Here is a 17,155-nt window from a genome sequence, read left to right as displayed (position 1 = left end):
TGGCCACAGCAGCCAATTTTATTATAACATACAACAAATATTGCAACATCAATAAACATTTCTCCCCCCCCCCGTCATAATCCTGATCCTAATAAGGAGAAAGGTCCTTGGAGCTCCAAATTACAAATGCCATTCTGCTTTTTTCGTTATTACCCCCAACCGCCACCTCTGGTTCAAGGGCACCATATCTCGCAGATGGCTTTCCCAATTTTCCACTCCCCGGGACACCACCCAGCAGGAGTCCATACTGCCATACCCCTAGGCATGGCCCACCATTCAGGGGAGAACTATCCGCCCTGTTCTCCCCCGCTCCCCCTTGTAGCTCCACCAACTCCAAGGACTTTTTCCTTCCCCCTGCCCTAAGCTGCCATGACAATTTTGTGAGCCCCTTAACCCCCCCCCCCTGCTCTTGCATCCTCTAGGGCGGGCGGGCGGGACTCCTTTGGTTGTTAACCTAAAATGGCTAATCCCCTCAGCCTTCTTCTCTCCTTTGGTAACTCCCCCTGACTACTCGCGCCACAAATAACTCCTCCCCATAGCAACAGCTCCTTCCCCCCGGACCGTGTCATGCCGACCTCCCCCAACGCTGTGGGTACGTCCTCCTCTATATATTGTTGCTGTTTAATAGGAGCACATTTTAATAATAATAATTCTTTATTTATATAGCGCCCACAGATTACACAGCGCGGCACAATGTATGTCAAATTGGTCTGGGAGGCACGGTGGCTGAGTGGGTAGCACTTCTGCCGTAGCACTGGGGTCCTGGGTTATTATTATTATTTTTTTTTTTTTTTGTCTTGCTGGACACAGTGCAGCCACAACACAAAACTGACGCAAACACTTCTAAAATCCATGTGCAGACTCCAATGACGTTCTTTCTAATGCAAAGTCAGATAGAAAACTGGTGCAGCCAGAATAATAGATCTGGTCCAATGAGTGTAGCAGATAACTACATATTCATCATCCAAAGATACACACATTGGGGGATATTTATCAGGACCTCTGCGCACCGCCAGTGGCGCAGAGGCCCTGAAATAATCGCAAATGCTAGCTTATTGCTAGCTTTTGCGATTATTTTCCCCAATCCGCCACCTTTACCCAGTAGGGCGTTAAGGGGGGGGCGCGACCAGACGGGAGTGGGCCGGCGCGGGGCGTTAATGTCCCCGCGCCTGCGCACTTGCTGCTGCCGGCGACTTTTCATACGTGAAAAGTCGCCGGCTGCGTTGCTGGCGGCTCGAGGCGGAGGCCTCTTGATGTATTGGGCTGCGAATTTGCAGCGGCGGGGCGCACGAGCGCCAGCGTATGATAAATATCCCCCCATTTTCTCAATAGAGCTTATGTGGTTGTTCCTTCCGTCTCCTCCATACACATGCACAGTAATCCATTTCCTGGTCATCTCCTGTGCAACATATCGTTACTGAGAACATATCATTACTGCTTCTCTGTTTCCCTGACATCATCTGTTTAGGAATAGCCTGGGGGGCTACATACACATGACATGCGTATGTCTACTCATGGTACAAAAAATGTTCCCTGTGGATCCTTACATTGTACTAGATGGATAGTGGTGAAGCCTGGCAACCCTTTTCCTTGGTCATTGATGTGAGTTTCTGTAATGGCTATAGTTAGTAGTTTAGGACAACACAAGGGTTTTACAGCACACAGCCAACTCCTTAGAGAGGTTTCAAGGTTAAAAACACATTTATTTCATTCCAAGTTAAAAGTAATTATGAAGCCATAACAGCTGAAATAATTACACGTTTAGATAAAGAATCAACTCAGTTATCAAAAAACGTAATTTTTTTTATCTGTTATGATGTAATTATTTTTAACTTGTTATTTTTAACCATGAAACCTCTCTAAGGATTTGGCCGTGTGCTGGATACCCATGTATTTTCCATGAAGTGTGCTGACTCTATGGGGGAGATTTACTAATTCTGGCCGAAGCATGACTGTCGGCATCGGAGTTCATTTTCCGGAAAGCACAGCCCGATGTTTTAAAGTGGCGCACGGCTGTAAGTAAATAATGGGTAGACGGTAATAGTCATTACCGACACCAATGAGATGTGCAGCAAAATCTTTTTTTTTTTAATGAAAACGTTAGGCCACGCCCACTTGCGCCATAAAAAGATGGAGGAGTCGGGATAGTTGGAAACATCTGTTCTTTCTGGCACAAGCTCATTATAAATGATCCGCAACAATTCTGCGCCCAAAAAAATGAAAGATCTCTGAATTTTTTAGGTGCAGATACGATAATAGATGTCCCCCAATATATATTCTGTGCACTGGCGTGGTGGGACTGCTGAGTAGGTGATCTGTATGGACTTTAACTTACCTTTTTCTTTTCTACAGTAGTTTAGGACGCTTATCAGAAATGTTGCGTCCCCAGGCAGTGCCATATAAAGCTTATCAACACAATGGGGAATATGTATTATCGTATCTGCCATAAAAAAATGCCAAGATCTTTAGTTTTTTGGGGCGCATGAATTGTTGCGAATCATTTATAATGAGTTTGCGCCAGAAAGAACAGATGTTTCCGACTATCCCGACTCCTCCGTCTTTTTTTGCCACAAGTGGGCGTGGCCTATTTTTTCCAGATTATTTATCACAATTATGTGTATTTTGTCATCATTTTTAGGCGCAATTTTTGGCGCACATTAGACCAGGAAAAAAATGGTCAGAGAGCCAAATTAAGGTGCAGTCCATATAAGATTTTGGCGCACATCTCATTGATGTCGGCATTTTTATGGCGCACGACTGATTATTACCGTCTACCCATTATTTACTTGCAGCCGTGCACCACTTAAAACAGCTTTCCGGAGACTGATCTCCGATGCCGACAGTCGTGCTTGCGCCAGAATTAGTAAATCCCCCCAATGTCTATGGAGAGTTACTGCTGTGTACCTGATCTTCATGTTACCAGTGAATATTTCTAGAATTACTTAATCCGCCAAATACATTGTATTTCTTATAAGGCCTTATCCACTCTGCATGCTGGACACCCCCATCACGAAGTCGCTGACTCCTCCGGACACTATACACAGCACGGCCAATGGATTTATTTGTTTTGTCTCTCTGGTTAGCAGGTACCTGAGCCATTGATTTGTGTTTGCTTGCCCGAGGCACAGCAAGACAAGCCTTTTTAGCAGAGTTGACATGAGGGAAATCCCACTTCAAAGGGCATGACATCATAGTAAGACTCTGAGGCTAGAATGCCTTCCTTTGTGTTGGGACGCTGTGGCATCCAGCACATGGTCAAAGAACACGCTCTGAACGCCTCAGTATAATAGAGATTTATTTTTCTGGTTAGAAAGATCAACAGAGAAAGTCATCTTCTTGCTATGAATGTCTGTCTTTGGAAAAGCTGGGTGATAAGCAATAGGACTACATACAGCCAGTATGACTACTACAAAAGTTACTGTATATTAAAGGATTGGCCACTTTACCACTTGTTTTTCTAATGTGTGTGTAAGTGTAGGGAGCAGGATATTAGGTCATTTACCATTATGCATATATTAAAAGTTCTGCACCACTTTCTTGATACATAAAGTGAAGTCTCGTCAGATGCCTGACGAAGGTCCGGGTACCGGACCGAAACGCGTAGCAATAAACTTATGCAATTTTAAAGACCGTACCGGGGAGTTCATTCCGTGTCAAGCGCCACCGCATCCCGCTCCACTACTGGAACTCAGAACCTAGAAGGTAGCTAAAAGAGGCTTGGTTTTCCTTATCCCATCCTGGAAAACGTTGCATATTTTCCCAGTATCTCATCAGAGATGAGACTTTCCTGTCCATAAAATGGCCCCATATGGAGGGTCATGTTATCTCTATCTATCCATGAACAATCACCCTGCCAGGACCATGACTCTTATATTCATAAATACTATCATAAGGTCCTGGCAGGGTGATTGCTCATGACTCTCCATCTGCAGCCATTTTATGGACAGGAATGTAAGGCTGATGAGGTAAAAGACAGGAGGCTTCACTTTACATATCAAGAAAGCAGAGCAGAACTTTTAATGTATTTATATTCATAAAATACCATTCCTAATATCCTGCCCCCCACACTAACACACATTACAAAAAACATGAGGTAAAGTGATCAAACCCGTTAAAGTTTTCCGTGGCTCCTGAATAGCAGAACTAGTTATACAGAGATTATTTGACCGAATTATGTTAGAGACAAATGTTATGACCCTGGGGCTACTGTGATCTCCTTGCATCAAACACAACCACCATCCCACATATTCTTTCTCATACCTAAAAAAATGTGGCCAGTTCATAATTCATATTATACAGAAGAGTTTTTTCCTCTTTATGAAATGTCAAGACATCTATTGTTAAATTCTGACGAACATGCCCTAAATTTCAAGAGGTGTCCACATTGAGCTCAAAATATAGGGCATGATGTTTTTTGCCTCCTATTGTTTTCAATTTCAGTGAAAAACTAAATTATTTGTAGCAAAAAAGGCTGTGTTAACTAGGCCTTAAATGGGTTTTCAATCATGACATAGGACAAATCATAACTACCGTAATACATATAGGATCAGCTGTTATAGGCTATGTCTTCAAAAACACAGCCCCATCCATGGTGTGCTGGTCTGCAGCTCAGGTGAATCAACAATGAGCCTGCAGTGCTGGAAACCCCCTAGAAAGGTTATTTGAGGAAGCCCAAAATAATCCATGAAGAAAACTTGCAGTATAATCTGCTGGAAGCTTGTTATAGAACAGGAGGAGCTGAGCAGAGTGACATAAAGTTCTCTGGGAAAATATTCAGTATAATAAGATTTATGTAGAATAATAGATTTTGATTTAATTAAAATCTCACCTTATTCTAATCTTAGGAGACCAGTGGCTGGTCATATTCCTCTAAGACTGAAGCCTCCATCATAAAGAAGGACCGCCCACTTCTATATAATATAATTTATACAGAATCTTTCCAACAGAATTATATATCAATCTGCTATACTCCCCCTGCCCTATAAAATGCTGCTGGCAGATTACACTGCATTTCACTGTGTTTTATATATAGGTAAAAATAAGGGCAAATCGAATGTGTGTCCTTTTTCAGTAGTCATGAATCATTTATGTGATATTACAGCTGCAACCTCTGTTTACAAGCACAGACCAGTGGTGACATGGAGCACTTCACTGGACCGGAGAGGGGTTGTTATTTTGTATCAGCCTCTGTTGCCTCAAAAAACAACTGATTGTCTCAGTCAAACCAGTCATTAGCTCTTGGCCTAAGAAACCACTACCAGTATATTGTCAAGCATTGTAACACCTTCTAGTTTTTGTTTCCTTCATAGTTCAGTGTAATGGTATCAACCTGAAAATCAACTTTAGAGTGAGATATAAATTGGTTGTATAAAGTCAAGGAGGTGGAGAGTTTAACATTAAAGTCAAGGTGGGGAGCTCTGAATGCCTCCTCCTTTGTGATTGACATCATTCATTGGGCTTCAGGAGATCTGGTAAGTGATCTTTCTGAGGAAGAGAGAGCTTGACTTCAGTGTTAAAATCTCCACCTCATTGACTTTATACAACCAATATACATCTCACTTCAAAGTTGATTTTCTGGATGATGCCACCAAGCTGGCTCATTAAAAGAAACCTGATGTGGAAGGAGTTAAGCTGCTTGGCAACATACTTTCTGCTGACGGGTTCCCTTTAATAGTATTTTCCTAATACTCCATTGCCCAAATCTGTAACAGGGCCCCACACCTTTTCTGTGAAATAAAACCAGTGTCTTCATATGTGGCAGAGGGGCCTTCACAGCTATATCAATTGCACGCCTCGGGTGAGATACATTTTTTGGTTTGTTTACCTTGTAAGGCCAATTGGGTCTGAATATGTTTAGACAGTAAATTATTCCTGATGCAGATGTGGAAGGATGGAGGTGCTGCAAACATTGTAAATTACATTTTGGCACCTCTGCAGTGTATAGTAGCTTTCCACAGCAAAGTGAGATTCTTGGCATACATGATAGGACATGCACATGTGGGATCTATGAGGATGGGATGCTGTGTGGAGCTGCTGGGGCTTGCATCAGGCTTCACAGCATTTACTGTTTATCCTTTCAGTCAGGATTGTTTTATGAGCCTAATCTTTCTAAATACAGTGCAAACACTTCCCTGCTTTATCATTTCATGGTCTGGTCACTTTCAAAGAGTAAGGCCAAGAGGTGAGATCCGAAGATCCCTGGAGATTATGCAGAGATTTATGGAGGATCACATTTGTTCTGTGAATATTGTTCAACAATAGGGCATGGAGAATATCTGGATAGATAGATAACATAGATCTTTTGATATTCTTACATCTATTTATTATCGCTCTCATACCCATCTACTCTATGAGAAAGCTCCAGACATTTCCTGTGCCTTATCCCATGTGATGTGGGTTCTTAAAGCCAGTGATGCTCTGAGAATAGTTGAGATGTTTTGGGCCTCTTACCCCTGGGGTATAATTACAGGTCTGTGCACTGGGACAATACAGCAGGTGCAGTGCAGTTTGACAGCTTGCAGACAGATCTATTGTGTGCTGTCCACACAACAGGAGTAGGCACCTTGTATCCAGGCGATTGCAATGGTTTTCATAACTCTATATACCAACAGCTTTCCAAAGCTCAACCATACTTGCATGGTTACAAGTATGAAGTGTATTGTATTTAGCATACTCAATATAGTATTTTTGGAGCAGATTAAATTTAACATACAAATAATTATACATTTTGCAGTAGAACATATATGTTTGTGCCATATTGCAACCCCACAACAAATAGTAAGTTGGCTAAACACGATAAATGTGGCACACTGTGCAGAATCTTGTTATTCTTTGCAGTGAACATGATGTTTACACCAATATAATGTTACCATGATGTAAACGCAATTGAATTGAGTTTACAATGCATTAACAAACACAACGTGTCAACGCACCCTAAATGCTATAAAATAACCAAAGAAGTAATATCCACCTTACTAATCCCCTGCTGTACTCAATGATGTACAATGGGCAGTTATTGGATGCCCATATATAATGTAATCCCTGCATTATTTCTACACTCAAACTATTTATATATATATATATATATATTATATATATATATATATATATTCATATATATGTGTGTTCTCAAGGTGGACATACCCTTTAGGTGGTTAGCAGGTCCCACCTATGACCAGTGCACTTATATCCTTGCTTAAGTTCTTTCAAGTTAGCACCAAACAAGGTAAAATTATTCATGCTGGTTACTGAACCCTTCAGATATGTACTGCAATCCCTGCATTATTTCCAGGATCTGTCGTAACAGATTCGCTCAAGCCAGTTAACGGTATTTGCGGTTTACAAGATCCTACATGCCAGAGTCGGATGACAGACACATTATTATCACCGCCGTGGTGCTATCTTGTCCGAACCTGTCCCAGGACACAAATACAGCTGCCTGGTAGGAGTGCAAAAAGAATTAACAGCCTGCGGCTCCATCCCTCTCTCCAGAGCTTCTTGGTGGCTTTTGCTTGGATCTAATGATTACATTGAAAGGCAGGTTGAGTTTAGTCCTCTTTGCACAGACAGGAATGTATGGTAGGAAGGGGGGAGCAGAGGGGGTGATGGGTGGGAAAATGTAATTGTTTGGGCAAATCATTTCCTTTAAAGAAAAAAAAAAAATAACCCAAAACAGACAAGTCCGGACAGCTGCCAAAGATAACTGCGATGTTATCAGCTCCCAATGTGTTAGGACACATCAGCTAGCGGATCTACAGAGAACGGGCTAGCTTGGGCTTCTTGTTTTTGTTGGGTTGAAACTGAAGTTTTTATTGAGCTAATGCATATTGATAATTGTGCTCAAGTGTCAGGAAACTGGTAAAGCTTCGGAGTTGTCTGTCAATAGCAGAATCCTGTCTGACAAGGCCATACATGTGGAGGCTCGCCAACACTATCCTGAGTTGTATGTTAGTGGCCCAAAAAAGCATTCCCTTATCTCCCCCATTCAGTATCTGCTCTTCTATCATATAGTGTTATCATTTTATATTAAATACTGCAAAATACTGGATAAACAGATAAAAAAATGATAGATGACGACGGCATAAACACACACATGCCACTCTGTATTATGTTCATTTCAATGATTGACCCTTATAATAGTGACTGATCTCATGTGAGTAGCCAGTTTTAGAATATGGATAAGTCATTGCTATATAAAAGGTGGAAAACCCTCCTGGCACTGAGGCATGCTATGAAGTATCCTTTAGAGAATCTCTCTCTTTTATGTAAATTCTTGGCCATTTACCTAAAAGAAAAATCACCAAAATCTTAATCCATATGCAATCTAGGTGAGAGAAGTCACTTTTAGGGCAACTGAACACATTGGCCCAGATGTATTAAACTGACTGTTTTCTGTCTGACTTTGCACTAGAAAGAACATCTTTAGAGCTTGCACCTAAAGGGGTGTTGTTAGAGGAGAGGATATACAGAGGAGTTAGGACTAGATCTATCAATGAAAATCCTAGAATTATTCAAAATAAGTTTCTTTATATATAGGCAGTCTCCTACTTAAGAACACCCAACTTACAGACAACCCCTATTCACAAACGTACATCTGGATATTGGTAACTTGCTGTACTTTAGCCCTAGGCTACAATAATTAGCTGTAACAGATATTAAAGGTGTCTGCAGTTAAGCTCTATTGTTAACTTAACTCAATTAAGCTTTAATGACAACTCAACATTTTTAAAATCCAATTGTCACAGAGACCAAAAATTTTTGTCTGGGGCTACAATGATAAAATATACAGTTCTGACTTACATACAAATTCAACTTAAGAACAAACCTACAAAACATATCTTGTACGTAACTCGGGGACTGCCTGCACTATATTAGTCACCTGTAGAATTGAAAAAGATGAAAGTTTGGGAATTAGCTAAATGTTATAGATATGAAAAAGATGAGGCTGACTTTATTCAAATAATCTGGCTTTGCCACAAAATAATTACATTTTGGGAAGAAGTATTTCAGTGGGTTGAAAAAAACGTTGAATTTGGGCCTATTTGTCGAAATTGGGATAGTAGTAAGGGAAGGGTTGGTATAATCTTTTATTAAAAATCAAACAGTATGAAAGAATACTGGCCGAAAGGAATGGTTACCTGGGGAAATGGACAAATATTTGTGGAAATTGGATGTACTATGTATCTGAGATACATCAATAGTGGCAATAAAAATATGTAAGTTTCTTCTATTTCCCTCTTATTTTTTTGTCCTCTTGTCAGAAGGGTGGGGTAAAGATTGGGGTTAGAGGGGATATGATTTTGGAATTAATGTGTTTATAAAATTACTTGATATGTGATTTATCTATTTATCTATTTTTGTATGTTACCTAACCTTATTGGAAATGAATTTATAAAATATCTTTGAAATAAAGGGGGTGGGGCGTCTTAGTGCTTTGTCAGAGTTTGCAACACATTTAATACAGAGACTCAACAGATTTGTGCTGCACATTATATGTTAAAAGTGCACCTAAAAAAAGATGGGGCACACTTCCCAAGCAGTGCAGGGGGCGCCAGATTATTGAAGACCGTGCAGATTATAATGTGGTGCAGTTTGCCTCTCTATTGATAAATCTGGGCCATTGGGGGGAATTTGGCATTTTGGAAAGCAGTCCTAATTGACCCTACGTTGGCATACTGCACACCGGATTTACTAAGAGGTTTTGGCTTCTTTGTAAATCAGAAAGGACAGCTTGCTGCTCTCTGCCAAGTCAAACCTGGTCTAAAATTCTAGTCTATGCTATTTTCTGGAAAGACTATACGACAGGTTGGAGAAATGCCTTCCATGATCTGCAAAGGCTGAGCTCCGTCACTCTGACAGCAGATGTCACATAAAAGAGCCAAAGCTAGAAAGGTCATTTCATACCCTACCCTGGTAGTTTAATGCTGTAAAATCCGGTGCCAGTGTCCCTTTAAGTAAAAATAACTGTAAAATAATAATACTTTTTTACATAACACCCTAAAATTAGATTTGTTAAATTATACATGAATGTGCTTCTGACCATTACAGACCACCGCCAATTATACTCCCCTGCACTTAACCTTTAGTACTCGTACAAGGGGCACTTGTTATCTACATCTGATATCCCTGCACCCTGTTAATGCTGGATTAAAGGATAATACGGTAATCAGACCGCAGGGTGGTAGAGAGTAATCCCAGGCTCTATTCTGTGCACCCTGCTCCCTACATTACATACCTTCCTAGTTATCTCTGATGTTACTATAAAGGATGGGGGAGCTGCAGGGACATGATGAAGTGTCGGCACAGACATGTTGTGTTGGGGTTGTGTGGTTGTATCTCCTGCAGGCTACACTATCCCTGCTCAGCAAAGGTGTATCCATGTCATAACATGGCATAATGACTGCATGACTTACCTCAGAGCTCCCCATAATACACAGCTCCTCTCCTGGAAAGTTTTATATCCCAGACATGTTCAGGATTGTCTGGGAATGTCTACATGAAAAGGGTCCACTGACAAGACCTGACAACCTGGCAGCACCTGGACATGAGCAAAATCCCACAAATATATATCCAATGTGTGTTTGTGCTTTAGATATACCGTAATAGTTTATATACACTAGATATATCTATACAATAGATAATAATGATATCTGTTCTTGGGAAAGCTGAGTGACAACCTATATGGACCTATTCCTGCTCCCACAAGCAGGATTAAATTATAACTTGTAAATATTAAAGGAAATCTACCATCATAATTAAGCTTTATAAACCAGGCACACATTCTCATAGATCATCCATGGCCTCTTTCCTTCTAAAATCAACTTTCAAAATTCTGCTAATGACCAGAAATGCTCTGGGGCATTACCAGAGCCCCTACTTTATGCAACTTCACGGGCTGTTACACTGTCGACTCCCACAGTTTCTCAGCAACTAACCTTCCCTGTTGTAATCTCAGAGGAAGTTTGACCACACAGTGGGAGGGGGGAAGTAACAGCTTGCGAAACTACAGAGGTGTTCCTATAACACCCCCTCCTGGCTCATTTAAATAAGTTGATTTTAGAAGGAAGGAGTCCATGGATAAGAAATATATGACAATTACCATAGTCACAGTGCCTGGATCTATGAATAGGTGCCCCTAGTTTATCATGCTTTCTGGATTACAAAATAATGGATTAATGGGATTTTGTTGTACATAGAATAGTTTGACTATTACTTTGCAGACTTTTCCATATTGTATCCTGATATTTGGCTCCTTGTACAGATGTTGTGTAGTATGCAATCCTCTAGTCACATCCAACATAGAAACATGTTGTGAAAACAAATCTCAGCTCCTCCTGCCATGTCTCCAGATCACAGATAACGTCTTCAGTGTCCATCCAGCTGTTAACTCCATGGCCTGAGGCCAGGATGACACTGCGGAGGCTAATGGCCAATTACTCTGTCAATTAACTGTTATTACATGTCATGTGCCTTGCAGACAGGAAGGAGAGTGATCGCTGGATTGAAAAAAGAGAGAGATGCTGAAGTTTTGTTTGTGGCACATGGCTCATATAGCACAGCCCATCTGGTTATTATTTGGATTTTTTGGATGTTCTAAAAGATATGATGTGAAAATATTATGCAGTAGGTTGACATGATGCAGTCCTCTGCAAGGTTACCGATCACTCAATGTGACATCAAACCTTTCTTTATATTTTATCTTCGATGTAGTAGATAACCCAACGGGCATCTTTAATCCGCATTGGATAACTAATGTACAGAGTGGCTCTATCTCTTGTAGACTACCGTGGGTATGGAAAGTATTCAGACCTCTTAAAATTTTTCACTCTTTGTTTTGTTGGTAACATTCTTTTTTTTGGTCAATAATATACACGCTGCCCCCCATCTTGATAGAAAAAAACAGGAATGTAGATATTTTTGATAATTTACTAAATGGGAAAGACTGAAATATCACATGGTCATAAGTCTTCAGACCCTTTGCTGTGACACTCATATGTAACCTTGAGATTGTTCTACTCCTTCATTGGACTTTAGCTGCCTTTATTTAAACTGATTGCACTTGATTAGGAAAGGCACACACTTCTCTAAATAAGACATCACCGCTCACAGTACATGTCAGAGCACATGAGACTCATAAGGAACTACCCAAGGAGCTCAGAGACAGAATTGTGGCAAGGCACAGATCTGGCCAAGGTTACAAAAGAATTTCTGCAGCACTTAAGGTTCCTAAGAGCACAGTGGCCTCTTAAATGGAAGAAGTTTGGGACAACCACAAATTTCCCCAACCTGTCCATCCAGCCAACCTAAGCAATGGAGAGAGAAGAGCCTTGGTAAGAGAGGTAAAGAAGAACCCCAAGATAACTGTAGCTGGGCTCCAGAGATGCAGTAGGAAAATGGGAGACAGTCCACAAAATCAACTATCGGGGACAGGGCAACTGGTTGCAATTGAAGGAAAGATCAGTATTTTTCTGGGTTATGTGTAGTGCCCCAATGCTGTACCCTGTCTTTTTCTACTTTTCCTTAAAGGAAACCTACCACTGCTGATGGTAGGTATTAGATGTAAACACCGTAGCTTACCATAGCTAGTGTTTTAAACCACTATATCGCGGTTTAAACACATTTTGATTTACAGCCCCGAGGTAGCTTCGGCGCTGCGCGCGGCCGTGACGCCACTGGCACTTCCTATGTGCAGGAGGCGGTCTAAAACCTTAGCTAGCGGTTTAAAACACTAGCTAAGGTAAGCTCCGGCACCAGCTCACCCTGAGCTGGTGCCTGGTGTTTACATCTAATACTTTCCATCAGAAGTGGTAGGTTTCCTTTAAATAGTTTTTGTTAGATGCAATCAGGAAAAACAGTACATTGGGGATTGGAGGCTGTCATGGTGCCCCACTAACTACCCCCAACAGGCCCATGAAATCACTAGACCACTAGATTTCTCCCTGTATAGTTAATGTACAATCATCCTTATATGACAGTATTTTGCTGTATAATTTCAGTTTACAAGTCTCACACACAATCCCACCCCCATTGTGCCCAGAAATGACACTATATGATGCCCTCACTAGTGAGCATAATATAACGCTCCATTCCCCTTTTTCCTTGGACAATCCAATCTGTACAGTGACTACATTTCTTTAGCCCCCTCCTTATAATGCCCCCTTTTTGATAGCCAGCTACTTAGAATGCCCCTTTTATTTAGCCCCCCAACTTCTGGCTGGACTCGAACATAGCCGTTCAGGTCGAATATTGCCATGCAAAGCTTTCCACTAAGCATAAGACAGGGGCAGGTGCAGACTAGGCAACTGTTGTGTTGGAAGTACCAGACCCCCTTGTTGTTTTAAGAACTCTACATTCCAGAAACAGTTATTCCTTTTTTCTGCACATTTATCTCCATGATACATGAACAAACCAATAAAGAGTTGGTTGATGTTTCTGTGCTCCACGTGTCTCTACCCAGAACACTATTTCCACTGCTGCAGATCACCTGGAGATTATCTGGTGCTGAATGTTACAAAACATGTTGTCAGAGAATATTCACATATTGGGGCACATATCCCCGATCCAGAATGTCCGCCGGAATGCACAGTGCCGCGATTTATGAAGATCGTGTGCCCGTTGCCCTGCATGTGTCGCTTCCCCGCTCAGGTCTGCCGGAGTTCACCATCTTCGGCATGGCTTGATGTAAGTGCATGGCTTGCGACACAAATGGATTTGTTAAATCCCGCCCGTATTCCGAATCTGTCGAATCGGCTGACGGCCCGCCCCCCGATAAATCTGGAAACCCGACGAAAATGCGGCCATGGGACCCTTAGTAAATAAACCCCATTGTATTTATATTGTACGTTGCATTTTTCATATTGTATATAGCAATTATGAATAAAAGTTAGGTAAAAGGCCATACTGTGAATACACAGTTATTGCACACTACTCCATATATGAGACATAGACAACAGGAGTAGAGCAACTTTCAGCCGCTATGCTTGGTGCATGCTCATGCTTGCTATGTGTCAGTTCTACTGTATATACAGGCAGTCCCCTACTTAAGGACACCCGACTTACAGATGACCCCTATTTAAAGACGGACTCCTCTGCCCACAGTGACATCTGGTGAAGCTCTTTGGATGTTACTATAGTCCCAGGCTGCAATGATCAGCTCTAAAGTGTCTCTAATGAAGCTTTATTGATAATCCTTGGTCCAAATACAGCAAAAAATTTTGAAACTCCAATTGTCACTGGGGCAAAAAAACTTTTTGTCTGGATCTACAATGATAAAATATACAGTTTCGACTTACATACAAATTCAGCTTAAGAACAAACCTATGGAACCTATCTTGTATGTAACCCGGAGACCGCCTGTATACTAATAGCTGAACATTAGAAGGACCTTCTTGTGTCCTTTGTGCATGATAAAAATCCACTTTTTTCAGACTTGTCCTGGCAATGTCTCTGCTCCAGGTGAATATTTGGGATCATCTATAAGACTTAATACTTGTCCTAACCTGTCACTGATAATCTTTAATGTAACATAATATTCATATATGACTTTCAGAATTTCCAGTACATCATACAATTATAAGAAGCGAGTAAAAGGACATAAACACAGTATTTGGATGAAACAAATCTCCATTCATAGCAACCAAGCTCAGTAAGACACAGTGACGTCTGCATTAGTGTCTATGGGTGTTATTTACTTTATAAATGATTCTTTATGGGGGTTTACATTCAAATATCCAAATTTTTATGTATACAGCTCTCAAGAAATTCTAGATGTTTCTATGTTACATACAAACAGCTCGATTTTGCTGTAGTCCCTAGGCTCTACTATATTATCAATCCCATTTCAGATGCCATCTTTCCTATTCTGTTGTGTTATTTGTGTGTGTGGAAACAAATATGTTAATGAGATATCATATGCAGGTTGACGTAGAGACTATACCATAACTCTAAGTAAAGTACTTATAATGTGCGGTTATTTAATATGTGTATGATCACTCTTAGTTAGAACCCCTCTTTAATTTCAAAGCCTCATCCTTCCATTATGTGTCCAATTTATTAATCAAGATTTTTATATTCTTTCAGTACTCCCCTTTGTTGAAGAAACTCTACTGCCAGATCGCTAAAACATGTCCAATACAAATCAAAGTATCCAGCCCACCTCCGCCTGGCACAGTCATTCGGGCCATGCCTGTCTACAAAAAAGCAGAACATGTGACGGAAGTCGTGAAACGCTGCCCTAACCATGAATTGGGACGAGATTTTAATGATGGTAAGAGAAACCTGGGTTTAATAAAATCCACATGGTTCAATTAGAAAATGAGTGAGAAGATAACACTAGTAGGAGGCATTAGACTTGGACCACCATGATTATAAGCCAAGGAGATTTACAGAGGGGGGACAGTGTTCTGTATTTCTGCAGATCTTCTGAGGTCCTTGGTTTTTGGAATTGTTGGGAATTGATTTATTAACTATGACAGTTTCAAGATGGTGGCCATGTTCCAGACATAGCCTTAACGAAACGCCTCTCACTCATTACCTGCCTGGGGTATTCAGATATGTTATTTTCCCCTTCATTTCAGAAATAAAAGGGTGTCTGGGGGTTTTTGAATTACAATATACACTTATTTTCTAATAAGTGTTATTTTCTGCGCCACTTTTTCTGCGCACGCGCGGACGTTTTGCCCTGGTTCTGGGCGGTTGTGTCGCAGTGCGCCTCAAATCCCGCGCCTGCGCAGTTCTCCACACTCATTACGTCCTCCTGTGTCTCATCCCAGACATCTAATCTCGCGATACCAGCCCACAACAAGCGGGGCTTCTTGATAGGCCAGCTGTTCCTTAAATGTCTCACTCTCCTTTACACTCATCACTCCCTTGAAGAAGCGCGACAGCGAAACACGTGTCGGGGTCTTACGTGTGGGGTCCTACTTATTGGTATGGTATTGGTCTCTGATTTGCTCACTTTGCATTTTTGTACAGCAGCATTTAGCTGCATATTTGTTGTTTACATTGTTGGCACCTTATTTGACCATATAACCTGCCGGAAGCCCATAAGGGCGTTACCTGGTGACCTACATGTTTTTTATTCCTCTGTGTGGTCTATACATTTCACCAATTGTTAAATATTTTTGTCTTTACATTGTTTTATTCATCTTTTTAATGTTGTATTGAAATAAAATTGATATTTTGCGATAGCCACGCATCATCTTTCTTGGCCTTCTCAAATATTTTGTGTCATTGACTTTGATGGATGGCGAGCTGGCCTACGCTTATTTGTCATACTTTCTTTTTTGGTAATTTATTTTCTAATAATGGACAACCCCTGTACAATATATAGTTGTCGATCTACGTAACATCAGTACTATTAAATCATATATATATTCCTGCCATGTACTGTATATTACTGATTTTCCAAAAAACAGAAAAATTCCCTCAATGACAACTAGTTGTCGAGCATGTTGGACTTCCCCAGTCCACCTTATGGTCTCTTGGAGTATTAATACTGATTTTCTTCTTCTTTTTAGGTCAAGCAGCACCAGCCAGCCATTTAATCCGTGTGGAGGGCAATAACTTGTCACAATATGTAGATGATGGTGTGACTGGTAGACAAAGTGTAATGGTGCCTTATGAGCCACCACAGGTAACGTCAACTACCTCTGTATATAGCTAATGCTCTATTCTTATACAACAGTATGCCCAGATCTATTGAACTGTCTGACTTTGCACTAGAAAGAACGTGCAAACTGCTTGCACATGTATTTATAAAGTGTCTGTGCAAGTTTTGTGTTGCGGCGGCTCTGTGTCTGACATACAGGAAAATGTGCCCCTAAAGGGGCGTTAGTACTTAGTCAGACCGTGCACCACATTTACTACAGAAATGTGTTGTACGCTGTATACTATAGGTTCACCCCAAAAAAATGGTGTACACTTCCAGAGCAGCGCAGACTGCGTCTGATAATTCAAGACCATGTGCCTCACTTTTGATAAATCTGGGCCTATGTATTCTGCTACGTAATTCAAGTAACCATACAATGTCCATATTGTTTTCAGACGATTAATTTATTTTTTTAATTAAAAGAGTACCAGAACCCCAGACAATTCACATTGTAAGCCCCCCTGATGTCTAAGTTTTAAATTAACTCAAAAGAGGAAGGTCTCTTTT

General features: G+C 40.9%; 1 protein-coding gene across 5 annotated transcripts in view; it reads left to right on the top strand.

Annotated features, from left to right (window-relative positions):
• TP73 (tumor protein p73) overlaps positions 1–17,155 on the top strand; it is a 103,187-nt gene that overhangs the window by 70,793 nt on the left and 15,239 nt on the right. For all 5 annotated transcript variants that reach the window (XM_072156303.1, XM_072156304.1, XM_072156308.1 and 2 more), the window contains 2 exons: positions 15,079–15,265; positions 16,518–16,633. In XM_072156303.1, coding sequence (XP_072012404.1) covers positions 15,079–15,265; positions 16,518–16,633 — 303 coding nt within the window. The remainder of the gene's footprint in view (positions 1–15,078; positions 15,266–16,517; positions 16,634–17,155) is intronic.

This window comes from Engystomops pustulosus, chromosome 6, assembly GCF_040894005.1.
Source record: "Engystomops pustulosus chromosome 6, aEngPut4.maternal, whole genome shotgun sequence".
Lineage (NCBI taxonomy): Eukaryota > Metazoa > Chordata > Amphibia > Anura > Leptodactylidae > Engystomops > Engystomops pustulosus.
The sequence above is the reverse complement of the archived record's forward strand: the minus strand, read 5'-3'. Positions and strand labels throughout refer to the sequence as shown.